Source organism: Ctenocephalides felis, unplaced genomic scaffold, assembly GCF_003426905.1.
Source record: "Ctenocephalides felis isolate EL2017-DRISC unplaced genomic scaffold, ASM342690v1 CF-g0.4_SCAFFOLD_01492, whole genome shotgun sequence".
NCBI lineage: Eukaryota > Metazoa > Arthropoda > Insecta > Siphonaptera > Pulicidae > Ctenocephalides > Ctenocephalides felis.
This window is the reverse complement of record NW_020537646.1, coordinates 55380784-55401214: the sequence shown is the minus strand read 5'-3', so window position 1 is coordinate 55401214 and position 20431 is coordinate 55380784. Positions and strand designations below refer to the sequence as shown.

Here is a 20431-nt window from a genome sequence, read left to right as displayed (position 1 = left end):
TTGTTATCTTCTATACATACGTCTTTAATATGAGGACCTGCACATTTGGGACACGTTAGGTCGTTCCGGCATTTTTCCCAAACGTGGCCAAATCGCCAACATTTGTGGCATTGGGTAATCTTTTTAATAAATGGGCTGACTGGGCATTTAACAGAATGTATGCCTACCTTATCCGGCAGAGTTGAACCTCTGAAAGATAATTTCACGCATTGCGAGTTAATTCTGCGCTTGTTGATGTTTTGTGGTACAAAACACTTTACATCTATTATCGGAATAACTGATTCTATCTCTTCTAATATTTCTTCTGCAGTGAGATTAATGTCTACATCAAAGATTATACCTTCCCTAATTAATAGGTATTTAGGAATGTAAGCTTTCAATTTATTATCAGTAAAAAAACTATCGTCAAGAAGGCTATTTGCTGTTTTACCGTTCCTAAGAACTAGTTTGACTTTATTGTTACCAATCACGATAATCTCCAACAAATCTTCTTTCGGAATCGATCGTGATCTGTGTAGTAATTTTCCGAGAGCCATTGGGTGTAAACGTCCAATGTTTTTACTTAAAGATTCTACGTAAATGTAAAAAGGTCCAGTATCACACATATCAAAACGATTCGGTAGATGAATTTCATCAACGTTAATTCGATTAGAATTTTCATCACTAGGTACTTGCTCAGTCATTTCAATATTTTGTGCTTCATTGCTTTTGTCACACACATTAACCATATTAATCGAATCTTCAATTCGAATTGACTCTTCAATCACCGTTTCAGCACTATTAATTTGCATTGGAATATATTCACTTCTTATTATGCTCTCCTCATTATTTGAATTACGTAAATCTGTATTATTTTCATTTCCGACATAGTACACATTCATTGCATTTGCAACAGTCACGCCAATTTCCGAACATGTAGGAGGATTTTTATCGGGCGGACGGCCCTTTAATTGTCCGGTATCGGACTCCATGAAGACATTAAATTAATTAACACAGCAAAAATGCGGTTAATTTACTTAATAACCACTTATATTAACATAAAATACACAATGTTTATACGACACTGCGTGCCCCCGGCAAGGGGACACGTGTTTAACGATATCTATTTGTACACAATGCAGACACTAACACAGGTTACTGGACAGGTAGATAAAATATTAGTACTTTTTGATATTTATGTAATGATTATTTATTCACCGATGTTAACAGCTCAACGTCTGAACGAATACTGATTTTATTTATTAATTGTATTATTATTATTATTAATTGCTTTTTTTAATATTAAATCATCATACTACGGATATCATTTTAATGTAAATACTATCCTTTATTTTGTACTCTATTTTATTTAAATTTATGTTATTGTTCATTATTATTACTAGATGTTAAATTATTTAACAGTTGTATCAAATATTGTAATTAAAAAAAGAACTAGTTGGTATTGGTATTTTGCATAGGACCAATAAAAAATAAATTAATTCATGAGTGTTAAAAAATATTCCGAGTGGATTTATTACACATTATTGAAAACGAACGAGCACGTGAACTCGGAGCATTTTCTAAAAGCTAATTTTTACAAATCAATAATTATTATAATTGAACCAGTTTCCGCAGGACCTAAACGGTAATCTTTTAAAATCCTTGATAAAAATATTTTCTTCTGTTGGTAGTTTTTTAGCATTAGTTTAAAGTGTAATTATTTTGTAAAATACTTTTAGAATTACAATAACACATTAAAACTGTTTGCCATCTGGCCATTCCAAGTTACCCCGTCTATGGGGTAAAAAGGTCTAGATAACAAATTTTTGAAAGGCATAAAAAAGCACATTTCTGCAATGATGAAATAAGTGGCAAATTTACTGAACGTAGTCAGATAATCGTTTATTTGAAATGTGTTATTTGTTGTGATATAATTGGCTTGGTTTTCATAATATGGTTTATCTTTGCTCAAAGTCAAATTTGACCTTTGTGCCTCGCCCTGATATACATATATACTTTATATTAAATTTACTTTAATTCTTTTGAAATTGTTTAGAATATACGTTACTTAGCAAAACAACGTTTGCCGGGCCAGCTAGTAATTAATATATTGTTATCATGCGGTCCGATGACGAACAATTAAAAGGTCGACCGACTGCATGTAATATATCATGTCGAAATTGAGAACAATATTGATTTATGTAATACAAATAATGAAATGAATTGATCTAGATGCGAACATAATTAAACGTAAGTTAATAGTGCTCAAAATGTGATTATCTATTGTGATTTGAGGATATTTAACACAATTGTTATTATACATTGATCCGTTTTAGTTGAATAATTATTATTATTCTTTGATTGTTTAATTACGGAACGAGTAGTTTCAGCAATTTGCCTTAAGCTAGGATGACCTTGCACCACTAGTTCTCTTGCAATATAGAGCAATGAAAAGCATTTATCGAAAAAATGTTCAAGCTAGTGGCGAGAAAATTTGCTACAAATTCTAACTGTTGCGGATGGCCTTTCCAAGTTGTTTTATTTTTCAATATCCTTATTTTAACTGGCACAAATATCTCGAATTTGTGGTATCAAAGCTAAATGTCTCGAATTTCTTTTAAATTGTTTTTTGAAACTAGACGCCTATTTTCTAGAAACCCGTGAATAATAAAATAAAAAAATAAATTATAAAAACATATTGCCTAAGTCTAATACAGATGTTTGTCCCAGTAAGAGGTTGCAAGTTGAATATTGTAGAAAAAGTGAAACCATCAACATTTGCTCTAAATAGTCTAAATGCAAAAAATATGCGCCCATACTCTTGCTGGTACTACCAGACTTGAAAGAAGAAGATATGTTCAGCTTTTCAAAAAACGAAACAATAAATAAACCTAAAAAGATATAGCGTATATACAAGAAAGATATAATTAGAACTGTAACAAATATATATGTATTATATATATATATATATATATATATATATATATAAGATATATATATATATAAGATATATATATATATATATATATATATATATATATATACTAGCAAATCCGGCAAACTCCGTTTTGACACCAGATGGTGTCGTTTTATGTAACTCTTTTATTTGGTGATTAAAAGATGAAAAAAAAAATTATTTGTGTTATATTTGCAAAGAAAAAAAAATCATTTCACAATAGTAATTAATTTATTTCGATTACAAAAATGAAGTGTTATTTAGTTGAACTTCTCGAAGTAAATGAAAGTGAAATCAAAGTAAATACTGAATCGAAACGTTATACATGTCCGCAAATTATCCTTTTCATTAAAGCGCTCTTTGGTAAACCACATTTTTGGTTTTCCAACTCGTGAACACGCAACGTATAACTGCCCGTATATTCATCCGTTTCTCTTTTGAACTTCAACCCGTCGGCAATATCGGCATATAGTCCAATATCAACATTTGGTCCAATATCAACATTTTTGTCATCACTGTAGTTTGCAGTGGGATTATATTGGAATGCCAAGCATATATGATGCCAATGATCTTCGTATGCTCAATTGAAAACCATAAAATCAATCACGTGTATTGTGCAAATTTTTATTCAAATTCAACTGCAGGCATTTGTCTTTAAGGTGGTAAGTTACGTAATTGTGTAAATTATGTGGATCGTGCATTGTCTCAATTGGACATTTTATCTTATTATATGCTTTTTAAACTAGGGACAAGGTGGTGAATTTAACCTCAAATGCACTATCCACATAATTTACACAGTGTAACTTACCACCTTAAAGACAAATGCCTGCTGTTGAAATTGAATAAAAATTTGCACAATACACGTGATTGATTTGATGGTTTCCAATTGAAATGTTATGAAATGAATAACTTATTTTTTTACTTTGTTCACAATTTCACAGTGAACACAATAATAAAGGTTTGTATGTAAATGTGTCTTTTAAAAGGGCTTCGGTTTTAGAGAGATAATCAGACTTATTTATAATAACAGTAAGGTTTCTCTTATCAGCTCTGGTAACTATAATGTCAGGATTGTCTCTAAAAAAAAACTTTTTGCATAATTTTAAATCTCTCGCAATTTCTAACTATAAAAGACTGGAATTATTATTAATTTTTTTTAATGGGCTCGCTCGTAGGTAAGTGGCTAGAACGACTGGACCTGGATCAGGGGTCCCGGGTTCGATACCCACTTCGAGCAGCCTGTTGTCAGGCAGCAGTGACAACGATTTTCACTTGGAAATATAGATAGCAATATGTTTTCAAGTGAAAATAGCCCTTGCCCAGCATTGCTGCACTAATAAAAAGTCATCACTATTACAACAATTGTAAGAATAAAAATTCAGCACATAGAGATGAGACAACTGTTTGGGTTGCCATCTATAATAAAACAAACGTAGTTTTTAAGAGATTCATCTCAACAGCTCATAGAACCCATAAGTTCTGATCGCTGTTCAAATAAAATTTAAAAAAAAAAAAATTAATAAAAGATTATTCTGGATATTTTCTTTTACAAATACCCAACTCTAGATTGCTAGGGATCTTTATGAAATTGAAATGTTTTTGGAAGGGGAGAGAGAAATTTTTGGATCAAGGGCAAAAACATATTTTAAATGTAGGGGAATACACTCTTAGACCATGCTATCTCGAACAACAATGGTCTCGATTTCAATAATCCGCACATATTATATTATGAAAAAGATTTATTTAAAAGAAGTATTGCAGAATCGATGTTAATAGCTCATACATATAATACAGTAAATTTACGTACAGATACCAATATATTACATGATACATATCTAAATCTTATTAATACTTTGTAGTTTTTCATGTACTTATATATGTATATGTATATATGTGTATGTTTATGAGTAAAAGTGTATGTGTAATATGGTTGTATGCAGGGCCGGTCCTGGGGTCCTCAGCGCCCGCATGCAATTTTTTTTCTAGCGCCCCCCCACTAGTAATTTTAACTGTTTATTGTCAAAATTATATAAATAATAACGTAATTTTTTGTATTTAATTTAATTAATCATTCCGGATTTAGTACATAAAAAATTAATCTAAAACCGTATAAAATTCATTTGCGAGTTGATCATAATCAAATTTTTAAATTTTCACTTATTTCTATCGTAAGTGTAATATTAATATTTGGGTTTTGAAACATTTTACTTATTTAGTATGCCATATTTCCTATTGAGCAAATCATAATAAGAAGTCAAAAAAACAGACTTTCATTTTTAAACATAACACTCGTATTTCATGTTAGATTGCATCTCCTTATTGATATCGTAAGGGCCAAACTGTATTTATCTTTACTTTCCCATTAAATTGTGAGTACCAGATTGTTGTTTTGAAGTTAAGTTTTTAACGTATTTTGAAGGTATAGTTCAAAGATTAGTAAAAAATGCAAAAAATTACATATTTCTTGTACTATATCGAAACAAAAAAAAACTAATTATATTTGTATCTGTATTATTTTCGTATAGTAAATAATCAAATTTAGAGTATGAATACCACTATATATGAAAAAGCTCAAAGACTTTTGTTCCAATGTAAATTTTGCTTTCATTTTTCATATTTTCTTTATTTCCATGGCTTCAAAATTAAAAAGTTTATCAGATGCGAAGCTTTTGCTATAAAAACAAAAGTTAGAATTCAATTTCTCGGAATAAATAAGCCATTTTCTATGCACTGACACCCCATTTTCTATTTTTTCTGATTTAATTTGTATCTATTATTTTAACAAGTTCCGTTTCAACTAGTTAGATAGACTATTATAATCTATTAAGTATTCTTGATTTTATATTGAAAAAAATAAATAATATATTATAAATTTTATTTCCGAACCTCATTTTGGCGCCCCCTAAGGCTTGGGGGGCATTTTTCGCATGCATTGCATGCAAGTTTGGACCGGCCCTGGTTGTATGTATGTGAGTATATGTGGGTGTCTTATATATATATATATATATATATATATATATATATATATATATATATGTAGGTGTGTGTCTGTGTGACGTGTATATGTGTGTGTATGTATGTATGTATGTGTGTCCGTATGTATGTATATATATATATATATATATATATATATATATATATATATCAATAGATAAGTCTTGGATTTTTCAATATACTGATTGTTTATTTTCCGAACAGTAAATCCACTAATAAAAAACAATTTGTTTTTTGAAGATGTTTAATAACGACGTTTCGGAACTAGATACGTTCCATCATCAGGTTTATTCTGTCAAAGACAATGTTTTTTAAAACTATTGATTAACATTAATTAATGATGGTCATTACAGATTATTTAGAAAAAAGTATAAAGGAATGGATTATGTACCAGTGTAAAGAGTAATAAAATTAACTAAAAAAGGTTTTATATAAAATTGAGAAGCAAAAATTATTTACCTGTAATAATTTATATATCCATATCACTAATATTTTTTTGTTAAAAACACTCGATTTTTTCCGAGGATATTTGTAAATGTTTCGACTTCACATGACTTTAACACATTGATATGGAGTTCTGTCGGCCAGATGTAAGTGATATGTACGGAATTTAGGCAAAAATATTTTTTTATGGATCTTGTATTGGCAATTTACGAAAAAAGGGAATTTGTTGCTTCAGTAAATGTTGAGAAATATTATGTATATATACATGCACATACATATGCACACCTACACACACATCCATTCATATGCATATATCTATATATTCATACATATAAGCACATGTATGGATGTGCATATATTACTACATATATACATGCTTATATACACACAAAATTATTAAAGGATTAATCGTTTTTAATTAGGTTTAAAAAATTTAGATACGAATCATGAATGATATTATGATCTGATCTTTTATTAACACAATTTGACGAATTCAAAAAGATTAAACTGCTTTCATAAAAAAGTCTTTTAAAAGTACAGTCCTCTCTATATAAAATATTGGGTTCAAAGGTAAAAATATGTGAATTTTCAATGGAATGTTGGACAAGAGTGCTTTGGAAACTTTGGCTTTTATGATGAATGACGCTTAATTCATGTTGTCTCATTCTCTTATGGATGTATTGTGATGTTTGGTCAATGTATTGTTTTTGATAATTTTTGCAAGAGATTGAATAAACTATGTTAGTATTGAATTTAGAAGGGGTGGTGGATTTAATTTTTGAAAACATTCCTTTAAAAGAATATAAAGCTGTTCCTGAAATAAAAATATTTTCTTCTTTGAGTAATTTGGCAAAATAATCAAATAAGCCTTTAATGTAAGGCATGCTGTGAAAAGTAGGTTTAATATTGTTGTCCTCTAATAACTTGGTGATGGATTGATAATTGTTATTTTTATGGTAAGAAGATCTTTTATTGGTAATGGAATTGATGAGGGTGAGGGGATTTCCATTTTCTAATAAAGTTTTGGTTACTAATGTTGTGTTTTGGTTATGAAAGGAAGAGTGAGACAACATGACTGCGTGGTCTCTCAAAGAAATGATTGTATTGAATTTATAATTTTTCGGACAGTATGACGCGTAATGAAGGTACCTTCCTGACCATATAGGTTTTCTGTACCAATTTGTGCCAAGGGGCCAGGGGATAATAGGCATCCCATAGCAGTATCTTTGATTTGTAAATAAAAATTATTTAAACAATTAAATAAGAACAATTCGGTGTTAAAGACGGTGTTAATGACGTGTTTGAAAGTATTTATAGGAAAGTCGGTGTAGTTACAAAAAGTGGGCCAGCGTTTTTTAATTGAATCAAGTATTAAATCATGGGGAACACATGTGAAAAGGTTAATTACATCAAGTCTTAGAAAAATTTGATCGTCTGTAATGTTTCGGTCTTTGATTAGATCCACAAATTGGTAAGAATTCCTTACATAGTGAGGAGAGGAAATTGTGACATTTTTTAAAATTTTGACATTGTGTTTAGCGATATTGTAGAAAGGGGAGCCGACGTAGGATACAATGGGTCTAAAGGAGCATTCAGGTTTGTGGACTTTGGGGAGACAATACATTTTTGGGGAAATAGGATGTTGTACTTTTAAATTATAGGCAAATTTGTCAGAAATGAAATTTTTATTTTTTAATTCATTAATTAATTTAATTGATTGTCTAGAAAACTGTTGTGTTGGATCATTTGTAATGATTTTGTAGGTAGTATCATCTTAATGTTAAATGTAAAATCTAATGTTAAGTGTAAAATCACGTAATGTTGTGTTGGTATAAAATTCTTTGTCGATGATTACCATGACGGTAATCCGCCTTTATCTACCGGACAAACAATTATATTATTAGATTTAATAAATAATTTGGTCTCCGCTATGTCTTTGTGTAGTCTTTTTAGATGAATATGTTGAAAACTATTAGCAACTTTTTTTAAATGTTTAACTAGTTTTTCACATAGTTTTGACCTGATCCGATTTTGTTTGTCAGTCTCAATGTTCCTGATATTGTATTCTATGTTACTTAAATTTTTTTTAATAAAAAAACCCGAATAGATCAAATAATAAATACACTCCGAAAAACAATAGATGAAAATACTTTTAATAAATTTTTAGAATTCGAAAATACAAAATACGATAAACACTTTCATATTATAAAAAATAAGTGTATATTTATATAATTGTGTATACATGTACTTGCGTATAAGTTCGTGTATATAATTATATGTACATGAATATATAGATATATGCATATGTCTGTATGTGTATGTAGGTGTGCATATGTATGTGCATGTATATATACATAATTCTCAAATTCTCAAATTTTAATAAAACCTTTTTTAGTTAATTTTATTACTCTTTACACTGGTACATAATCCATTCCTTTATATTTTTTTTCTAAATAATCTGTAATGACCATCATTAATTAATGTTAATCAATAGTTTTAAAAACCATTGTCTTTGACAGAATAAACCTGATGATAGAACGTATCTAGTTCCGAAAATCAGTTAAAAATCTTCAGAAAACAAATTGTTTTTTATTATTGGATTTACTGTTCGGAAAAGAAACAATCAATTTATATATATATATATATATATATATATATATATATATATATATATCAATTTCTTGAAGGACGTAACATGAAGTTAAAAAATATATAAAGTAAAGGTTTAACGCAAAATTTCTCGTCACATCAATGGATCTACAATTTTGAAATAAACGGAAAAAGTAAAGTTAAAAACTAAATATTAATAAAGAAAGAGAAAAAAATTCAATTAAAAGGACGGACTAAATACATCTACATCATAAATTAAAAAAAACAAGGACTTATTCGTTGTTAATACAAATTAACAACGAATAACATGTAAACATTTAATAATTTACTTTTTTATAAAATATTTTTAGAAACTCTATAAACGAGATGTAGTTCATTCGAGAAAAGTTTATTTACCACAAAAGTTTTTGAAAAAAACTCGGCACTTGTTTGCAATATAAGAACACAGCGATATATACCGTGTGTGATAGTGTTGAGTAGTGCGGTGTTAGGTATTCGATACAATTTTGGATGGATTATCCATTGGGTTACCATCTAAAAAACACGAAGTAAGAAGAAGTTTCAGCCCAACAGCTCATAGGACGTAAGGTTCTGATTGCTGTTTAAATATTTATAAAAAAAAATTTTAGTACCAGCAAGGGTATGATTGCATATTTTTCGCATTCAGAGCAAATGTTGATGGTTTTGTTTTTTCTACAGTATTTAAATTAAACTAGTTGGTTTGGTATTTAGCCTTGAGGCAAGTTACATGAACTTCCCGATATTTTTAAATAATCGACTTAATCAATAAAAAATAAATTAATTTATGAGTTATTAAAAGTTTTCCGAGTGGATTTATTACACATAATTAAAAATGAACGAACACTTTGACTCGGAGTATTTTCTAAAAGCACATTTTCAAAAATCAATAATTTTTATAATTGAACCAGTTTCCAGGACTTCAATAGTTTATGTTCAAGACTAAGTACTCTTTCATTATACCAAGTAAATAGTCTAATTTTTATTTCTCGTGTCTCATTTGATTCAGAATGGCTTGAAACGTCGAGAAAACATAAAATTAGCGAATCGGATTTTTTGATGAAAACAAAAACTTTTTTTTTTTTTTTTTTTTTATTTATTTATTTTGGCTTCTGATTTGCATCATTTTGCCATTACAAATATTTATACAGTTGTATCAGTTTTATATAATACATTGATACTTATACAATAATGATTATGCTATAAATTAATTTTGCATTTACTTATAAAATTATATAAATATTTATAAATCCTTATGTCATTACTTGAAATAAGCATTTGTATATTGATGGGAAAAACAATCCTCACGTTTTGCAAATTCCTAACTAATTTCGATCTTTCCTGCTGATAATACCTGCATTCCCAAAATAAATGGTCGAGTGTTTCTAGGCTTCCACAGTCACACTTTGGATCCTGTATGATACCTATTCTCCTCAGATGCGATTTGCAGTAGGAGTGTCCGAGTCTCAATCTGCAGATTACTGTAATAAAATTTCGACTTTCTTCTATATTTTTAAACCATGTGTTTGGTGAAACAATCTCTCTCGTTAGTGCGTATGTGGATTCTTTTGACTTTGTTGTTTCTGAGTGAGACTTCTGCCATAGTTCCAAACCTTGTTGTTTTATTAAATGTTTTAAATCTAGCGCAGGAGTTTTCGCAAATTGATCGCCGCTCGTGCATGCTTCTTTAGCTAGACTGTCTGCCATCTCATTGCCTTTTATATTAGAATGACCCTTTATCCAAAGAAGAATCATGGATTTATCATCAGTATTGATTTTCTTTATGATTTCTATAATTTTGTATATTATTATATTTGAATGCTTATTGACGTGTTTTATGGCTGTTAGACTTGATTTGCTGTCACTTAGTATCAAAGATTTGTTAATCATATTGTCATTCACATATTTTACGGCAGTGTATATCGCTATAAGTTCCGCTGAAAATATGGATGTATAATTTGGAAGTCTTACTTTGTTGCTGTAATGGATTTTTGGGATATGTATGGCACATCCGGTTCCCTCTAATGTTTTAGAGCCATCAGTATATATTTGCAAATGATCCGGCCAATTTGAGTTGATATGATGTTCTAATTCACGGATATATATGCCTGTGTTTGCTATATTTGTGCTCTTATTATCTATATCGATGTATGGTTTAACATAATCGTTTAGCGGTGGGTAGATGTAATATGGAGTTTTATCATTGATTATGATGTTCTCTTCGTGAGGTTTAATTGTATAAAAACTATTTATTAGTGATGGAGCTGGTTTATTTGTCCAGTAGCATGTGGAGTAATGTAGTCTTGCTAGTTTTTCTAACTATTTGGGTAATAATTTACATGATCCATTAAGTTTTTTCATCAAGAATCTGTTTGCTAGGATCTCTCTTCTTATGCTCAGAGGAGGTTCTCCTGCTTCTGTTAATAACGCATTTGTCGGTGTTGATCTAAATGCTCCCATGCATGTTCTTATTGCGGAATATTGAATTTTATCAAGTTTATTTTGTTCACTTTTTGACGTTGATCCATATATAAAGCATCCGTAATCTATTTGAGTTCTAATCAAATTTCTGTACAGTAAAAGGCATGTCTCTGGGTGTGCTCCCCATCTAGTATTTGTTATTTTACGAAGTATATTGATGCCTGTTTCGCATTTTCTTGATAATTCTTGTATATGCTTTTTAAATGACATTTTGGCGTCAAAGGTTATGCCTAGTATTTTCACGTTGTCTTTTACTATAACATCTTGAGTTCCAACCCTTATGTGACCTATGTTCTGGGGGAGTCTGTGCCTAGTGAAAATCGTTGCTGAGCTTTTGGTTGGTGATATATTTAAATTATTGCTTGATAACCATTTTATGTTTTCTTTAATAGCATAGTTCATTTGCGATATACATGATTCTATTGACGGTCTTGATATGTATAAACAAATGTCGTCGGCATATTGTAATTTTTTAACACATGTATCAGGTATCTTATGGTAATCCGCAGTATATATGTTGAATAATGTGGGGCTTAAAATGGAACCTTGTATGATCCCGTTGTATGCTGATCTAGGGCCGATCATATCTCCATTAGTTCGTAGATAAATATATCTTGGTGATATCAATTCCAATATTATTTTAATTATATTCTCTGGGATATTTATATTCCGTAGTTTTTTCTGTAGAATATTATGGTCTACGTTTTCATAGGCTTTGTCAATATCTATTGACAGTAGCAACATATATTCATTGTTTGACCTCGATATATTTATGTCGGTGGTAAGGGTACTCAATAAATCTATTGTTCCTCTTCCGCTTCTAAAACCAAATACGGTATCATGGAGTATGTTCTTGTTTTCAATGTACCATTCCAGTCTTTCTTTTATCATTCGTTCGAAGATCTTTGCTACGCATGATATTAGTGATATTGGTCTATAAGAGTCTATAGATTGTGGGTTTCTATTAGGTTTAATTATTGGTACTACAATTATTTCTTTCCATTTTTCAGGAATCCAGTGGTGTGTGATCATATTATTAAATACATTTAAAAGTTCCATTTTAAAATTATTTGGACTATTATTGATCATATTATATGAAATGTTATCCTTACCTGGAGCCGTGTTCTTTCTGTTTTTCAGAGCTCTTCTCAATTCATTATATTTGAAAGGTGCCATCAATTCTGTTTCTTCATTATTATTCTTACTGAATATATCTTGTTTGTTACAGACATAATCTGGTGCTATGTTTTGTAATATTTGATGTCCACATTCTTCCATAAAATTTGGATTTATGTTCCTATTTGTGTTTTTGTTGTTGAATATTTTGATTTTCCTCCAAATTGTAGCCGGATTTGTGTTTTTGTTAATTGAACTTGTGTATTCCGCCCATTTTTGTATTTTCTTGTTCTTTAAAAATCTCTTGGTTTGTGCATTTATTTTTTGGTATAGGATGAAATTATCATAATTAAATTTTCTGCGCATTTGTTTAAATGCGTTTTTTCTTGCGTTTACCATGGTATCACATTCTTGATCCCACCATGCTGCTGGTTTGAAGGTTGAGCTAATTATCACTTTGCATTTCTTTATGTTTTTCTCTGCAGCGTGATCTATACAATTCATTAAAAATTCATATTTTTGTTTTCCTGTATTAGGTATGTTGGAGTTTTGGAGAGTTTTGGAAATTTCTTCGCCATATCCTTTCCAATTGGCCTGATTGGTATTCCATTTTTTTGTAGGGAAGATTTTGATGTTTGAAATTGCATTTGTGTAAATATGTATTATAATTGGTAAGTGGTCAGATCCAAGAGATTCTTCGAGTATTTCCCATCTGATATAATCTGTGAGATTGCTGGAGCATAAAGATAAATCTATATTCGTCGCTTTTTTGTTTCTTGTCTCGATTGTTGTGGGTTTGCCGTTGTTGAAAATTATTAATGAATGATCTTCTATGATTTCTTGTAATTTTATTCCTGATGTGTTGTTCGCCATACTTCCCCATGCAAAGTGATGGCTGTTGAAATCTCCAACGATCAATGTTTTTAAATGGATCCCTTCTATAGTTTTTCTCACATCAGTAAAATCTATTTCTTCTCTATTTGAGCAATAAATGGAGACTAAGCAAAAGGTTATTTTTGCTTTAATTGTTACCGCACATATTTGAATATTCTTATTGTTGTTTATTGTTTCATATTCATCACAATCTATGTTGTTTTTGACGATGATGGCTGCTCCGCCGTATCCATCTTCTCTATCTTTCCGAAAAATCTTATACCCCTTGATTTTGTATACTGCATTAGGATTGAACCATGTTTCGGAAAGGGCCGCTATCGAAATCTGATTATTGTATAAGAAATGTTCTATGCTTTCTTTATTTGCTTTCAATGATCTGCAGTTTAATTGTAGTATTTTTAAATTCATTTTGGCTTATTTATATTGTGTATATTGTTTCTATTCTTTTATTGAACTTCCTGTAGTTCTCTTATCTTTTTCTAATTTACTTATCACAATACTCAGTAATCTATTTATGGAAGAATCATCAGATCTATTTATTATCTTAATTTGGTTAACTAACTGCTTAAGAATTTCGAGTGGATCATTTTCTTCTTTTCTTGATTCATTTCCTTCTTGATCCGTATCATCTTCCGACGTTTTAATCGGCCTTTTTCTACTAATTATTTCTCTATTACTTACCCTTTTAATATCCGTCTCTTTATTTATATTATTATACTTAGATACTTTAGACGTACCTTGACCTCCTACCCTTGTTACATCTTTGACATGTGACCTTTTTGGTTTTCTAATCCATACTATGTCTTCTACTTCTGTATCCTTTTCTTCTTCTATTAATTTTGATAATTCGTTATATTTATTTTTATCACAGTAACTTTTTTCTAGTCCGTATTCATCCCTCCTTTTTTCTTTTATCGTCGGAAAATCTTTTTCCTTATCTATAGTGTAAGGGTTAAATTTAACAACTCTTGAATATTTGTCATTTCGCAAAATATTCCTCGCCTCATGAAAGGCTATATTATGAGTCCCCATCAATTCATAAATATTTTTATGCCTTTTGAATTCCGGGCATTCAGTACTATTTGCAACGTGTTCCCCGGAGCATAAACAGCATCTTAAGTTTAAAATTTCAGTACAGGCTTCTATTCCATGTTGTTCTGAACATTTCGGACATCTTTTTTTACTTTTACATTGTTCTTTTATATGACCAAAGAACCAACAATTATGACACTGCACTACTTTTTTAATGTATGGACTAACCCTACATTTTACTGAATATATTGAAATTTTCTCCGGCAATTTGGAGCCCCTGAATGTTAATTTCACACATTGCGATTTATAATTGATGTTATTACCTCTTTTTGACTTTAAACATTTTACTTCCACCACTGGATAATCAGATTCTATAACATCCATTATTTCGTCTTCCGATAAATTAATATCAACGTCAAATATTATCCCCTGTCTTACTACTAGATATTTAGGAATGTAGGTCCTGAGATTATTCATCTTGAAAAATTCATCTTCCAGTAAACTATTGGCTATTTCTGCATTTTTAATTACTAGTTTTATTTTGTTTTTTCCAATTTGTACAATTTCTGATAATTCTGTCTTCAATTTTGGAACTGATTTATATAACATCCTTCCGATTGCCATGTGATGTAACCTTCCAATATTTTTATTTATTGATTCCACATATATATGATATGGTCCTTTATCGTATTCTTCAAATCGTATTTTATTGTTTCGAGCATAGTTACTAGACTTTACTTCATTCATGTCAACCATTTCTTCACTAACCATGTTATTGTTAATAGAATTTGATTCATTCTGATTAACATTTTCTTCATTATTCGCATTAGGTACACTATCAGCTTCTTCTCTTATTTTATCATTACTACTGCGTTGAATAGCCTTTACATTTTTATTTATTGTATCATTACTTTTCTGAACTTCAACTTTTGAATTGACTCCACTTTCTAATCTTTTGACTTTGTTATTTTTTGCGCTAGTCACCTTTTTAATGAATTTCATTGTTCTGTTAATTTTATTTTCTTTATTACTATTTACATAATTAGAGTTCCTTAGATTTGTTTCTTTTTTATTAACTTTTGTGGGATTAGTTTTATTAATTCCAATCTTGATTTTATTAGATTTACTATCTAAATTGTGAATACTTTCACAACTACTTAAATCTATTTCTTGATCATCTATACTATAATCCATACTACTTTCATTGTTAAAATCTTCAAGGTCATTTAGCACATGCATTGCACCTGCAATGGTTGCGCCTAAATCTGAATGTTGTGTAATGCCTTTATCAGGCGGCCGACTGCCCTCGTGCCCGAACGGGCCCGACTCCATTGTTTGTTTATCAGCTCACTATCAAAACACAACAGGTACAAGGTTTGCTTTCACTAAACTTCAAAAAATATAAATTTATTTCGAACGATGTGTACGCTTCGAATGCTCACACAAGACTGCGAACAAAAACTTCTCCTTCGGGAAGTTAATTAATGCAATTTAATTCTGGTAATGCAATTTAAATCCTTTTACCGAAACAAATACTTGTATTAGATTTAGGCAATATTTTTTTAGTATTTGTTCTTTTATTTTATTGTTCACGGGTTTTTCGAGCATAGGTGCCTAGTTTTTTTTTTAAAAAAAAGCATTTCCTGCGAAAACTACCTATACGTTCTGAATAATGTTTTCAAATTTGTATCAGAGGAAATTTGAGATATATAGCTTTGATTATCCAAATTAGAGATAGGTACTATTAAATACAAATTGTATTATGTTTGTAAATCATTTTGTTTATCAATGTTTTGAAAACAAACGTATACGGATTATGATAGTGATTTGAATCTCAGTGTCAATACAAGTGATACACTTAATGAAACTAATTAATAACAAAGGTGCAGAAACTAATAATACAACAAATTTAAGTGTACTCAAAGGTAGTGACTTGGTGAATATAAATAAACTCAGTACGTAAGGTGATACGAAAGTTAACATAAACAAGTGGCAATTATTCCAGGGTCAGAACAAGAGGCAAATAAGTCATGTTATAAATATGCTAACCTTAAACTTTCTAATAAATATAGTACGCTAGTTAACGACTCTAATTCTGCAAACACAAACATCAATGATTCACCTAGTCTATCCGATATGAAAACTTGTGGGGTGTATCATGCCTTCTTCCCGTACCGCAATTAAAAATCTTGGTGCGGAACCCAATGAAATATACACAAAATGTGTACACATTATTAAAATCTCTGATAATTTGATGTGCAATTATCTAATTATCATTTTTGACCACAAAAAGGCATTTTTTTAACTTATTTTTATTAAGAGTCTATAACCGCTAGTCCTGCCTTCCCAAAAATTTAATCAGTTTTTTATCTTGCCAATACTAGTAAAATGTTTTTTTGAATTATTAAAATCGGACGCTTCATTCTTTTGAAAACTGAGTTGCCATTTTTATCACTTTTTGCCCCGTATCACGAAACAGCTAGACCTACGTCAAAAACTAATTAGCACGTCTCCTTAACAATACGAATCGGATGTTTTTTGAATTATTCAAATCGGTTGATCCATGTTCCCCAAATCTTCGACGAAAATTTGTATCCGCACACACACACGCGCACACACACACATATATCCGTTTTTTTTAAGTATGTCAAAATATTCAGAAACTTCTGAAACGTAAAGATATACAAAAATTTTCATTTTCAATTTTTTTGCGATTACTATAACTTGCCTTACGGGAAGTTAATAAACAAACTTCTCCAACAATGCCTAGTACTTGTACAACAAAAACTTTGTCAAAGAGTATGATCAAAATAAGCGTGATTGATTGTGACGTTTCTTGAAATCTATTGAAATATATACAGAATACAAAAGTGGTTTGATGAAATTTAATAAACTACTGCCAGAATACCATCACTTTTTTACATCATACCTTAAGGACAGACAATTTTATATAAAAGTTGGTAATGAAGTTTCTAGTTTTTGCAAAGTTGAAGCAGGGGTACCTCAGGAAAGTTTGCTAGAACAGATGATATATGTACTACACACAAAAGACACCCTAACTTCAACTACCACCCTTATAGGAACATTTGCAGACGACACGGTAATAATGGCATCAGACATTAGTCCAGCAGCAGCCAACCAAAACGTACAGGAGCATCTCGATAAAATAGCAGACTAGGCAAGTAAATGTAGAATCAGAATAAATCAAAACAAATCGTTGCACATAATATTTTTACTGAAAAAGGGCAATTTCCTTTCAATCAGTTATAATGAAAAAAACATTCCCGAAGCTACCGTCACCGTAAAACATTACCGTCAAATACCTCGGATTTTTTCTTGACAGAAAATTGAGCTGGGTACCACACATCGGTAAAAAAGCAAAGCAAAAAGAAAACATAATTAAATCATCACACTGGCTTATAGGTCGCAATTCTAAGAATGCTACATGGTATGATTAATTCACCATGGTATGTTTCAAACAGAATTACGCACAACATCCTCAAGATTGAAACTGTACAGGAAGTAGTCCAAAAAAGAGAGTTTCGCATAAGACCCCGGAGCTTCGGCAGACTACAGACTTACATGAACCCAACCGCTTCTTCGCTTCTATCAAACCCCGGTATTAGGAGGCTCCTAGAGCAAAATTATAGCACAATGGCTTATGTGGCTTATAAAATGGAACTGTCATTTTAATATACATTGTCATTCAATGTATATTAAAAAAAAATTATACTAGATAAAAACAGAAATTATATATTCTTTATGAAAAATTCGTTTTAGTTTTTAGTTGAAAGGTTAGTTTGTCTAATTCTCTACTTGTGTAAGATCATTTGCTTTAGGTTAAATGTATTAATTATTATACACTAGTCAACGGGTAGGTATCATTTTTTCTTCTGAAAATTAGCACAAACTACGTTGTATTGAATATAATGTGTCGATAGATAAAGAAAGTGTGAATTTTAGCGTATATTTCTAAAATAAACTTTATTTTGTTTATATTTATGCGAGCATCATATTGGATAGTTTTTTCTTAAATTAACTCAATAAGTTTTGCTTATTGAATATTGCCAAATAGTTCTTTGTCTAATTGATCAACACAAACATCAGTTATTATAGTTGTCAGGTAGTTCATGCCTTAAGCAAAAAATTATGATTTTGCTTTTTGGTTAATAGTCGGTCTGACACTCTCTTCAATTATTCTTACTGTGTTATTTAATATTAAATATTTTTAGGTATCGCAAACATTTTTAAAACTTGATAAATTTCAATTCTTTTTCATAATAATTGGTTTTGTTCAGATACCTGTCTTGTAATGAATTGAAAAAATAAAAAGATAATTTGAATTATTATTATTACTTGACTAAACTATTTTCAAATATAAAATGCTACTTTACCTGCTTCTAACTAGTTTTGTGTACATATTTAATACAATTACTATTATGTTAAAGGAACAAGCTATTAAAAATTTCGCAAGGTATCGAATTCCCCGGTGATATACGATGGGAGCTAGGAGCGTGTCTGGTTTGTGCTTGGGTACTAGTATATTTTGCAATATGGAAATCCATCAAATCTTCAGCTAAAGTGAGTATACGTTAATAACACATTGTATTTCAAATAACTATTTATTATTTATTATTAGCATTTAGTATACACAATAGTTTGCTGGACCTTACAGAATATTAAACTGATAAATTTCGTTGAGTATATTACTTTGAAAAAACTATTATGCGAATGTCTGAGGTATCTGAAAATGTTTGATAGTACTAACCTAATCTTATTACAAACAAAATAATATTTCGAAATTTTTTTAACAACGAAAATACTTATATTTTATAAACATAAATTATTATACAACAAAAAATAGCTTTTGTAATATGTATCAAAAATATAATACTTAACTAAAAAATTTGTATATAAATACAATAATTGCAAAGGCTGCTTTCACTGCAGAGAACTATATTTTTAGTAATTGTATAAGTATTAAATAAGTTACTTGAGAAAAATGCGTTCTCTAAATTAATAAAAAACTATATCATCGATTTCCAATTATATGTTTTATATTATATACTTATTGTATATATAAGTGGTGTTGTGCTAATATTTTTTTTGCCGAAACGCTAAAATTTAAAAACCGGTTTAAAAACCGGTTTTCATGTTTGTTGCGGTTTCTTTCGAAAAGGAAAGGAACAAAAATTATTACAAAACTCATTTTGTGCACATATATGTATATTTATTACTATAATAGGGACATTTAATAAAAAATAGTTGAATTATAATTTATAAAATTCACTTATTAAATTATTTTCTGTATGTAGCGATTTTTTAATTTTTTTTACCGGAACGCGTTCCGGCCTCGACAACACCACCGTATATATATATATATATATATATATATATATATATATATATATATATGAGTAAGTTCTTAAGGGCGATACATCAAGTAAAGAAAAGGCAAAGATTTATAAAGTAATCTTTAATTTCTAACGTTTCGACATACAATTCGATGTCATCATCAGTGGATCTATAAGGTAAAAGCTTTGAAAAAAATTGATAAACTAGGTAACTATGGGAATTATAATTTTATATAGAAACTATAAATAGAAAAAAAAACTAGGAACTAACAAAACAACAACACTTATCAAGCTAAGGAGAGAAACTAGAATAATGAAATTCAATTAAATAAAGATATATATTTGTAATATTAATATTACAAATATGTATCAACGTCGACAAAACTATCACCATAAAGATATATATATATATATATATATATATATTTTATAGTTACGGTAAATGTGAATATTTCGGCGAATGTGCACATTCACCGGTGAATGTGCACATTTATTGGCTCATTTGGCGAATGTGAGTTCAACTCACGCACGTGCGCACATGCGGGTGAAATAC

At 29.8% G+C, this 20431-nt stretch overlaps 1 protein-coding gene across 1 annotated transcript in view; it reads left to right on the top strand.

Annotated features, from left to right (window-relative positions):
* The window catches only part of LOC113371608 (sodium- and chloride-dependent GABA transporter ine-like), a 432836-nt gene that overhangs the window by 263463 nt on the left and 148942 nt on the right, over positions 1-20431 (top strand). The window contains exon 7 of the mRNA XM_026612248.1: positions 18973-19105. Coding sequence (XP_026468033.1) covers positions 18973-19105 — 133 coding nt within the window. The remainder of the gene's footprint in view (positions 1-18972; positions 19106-20431) is intronic.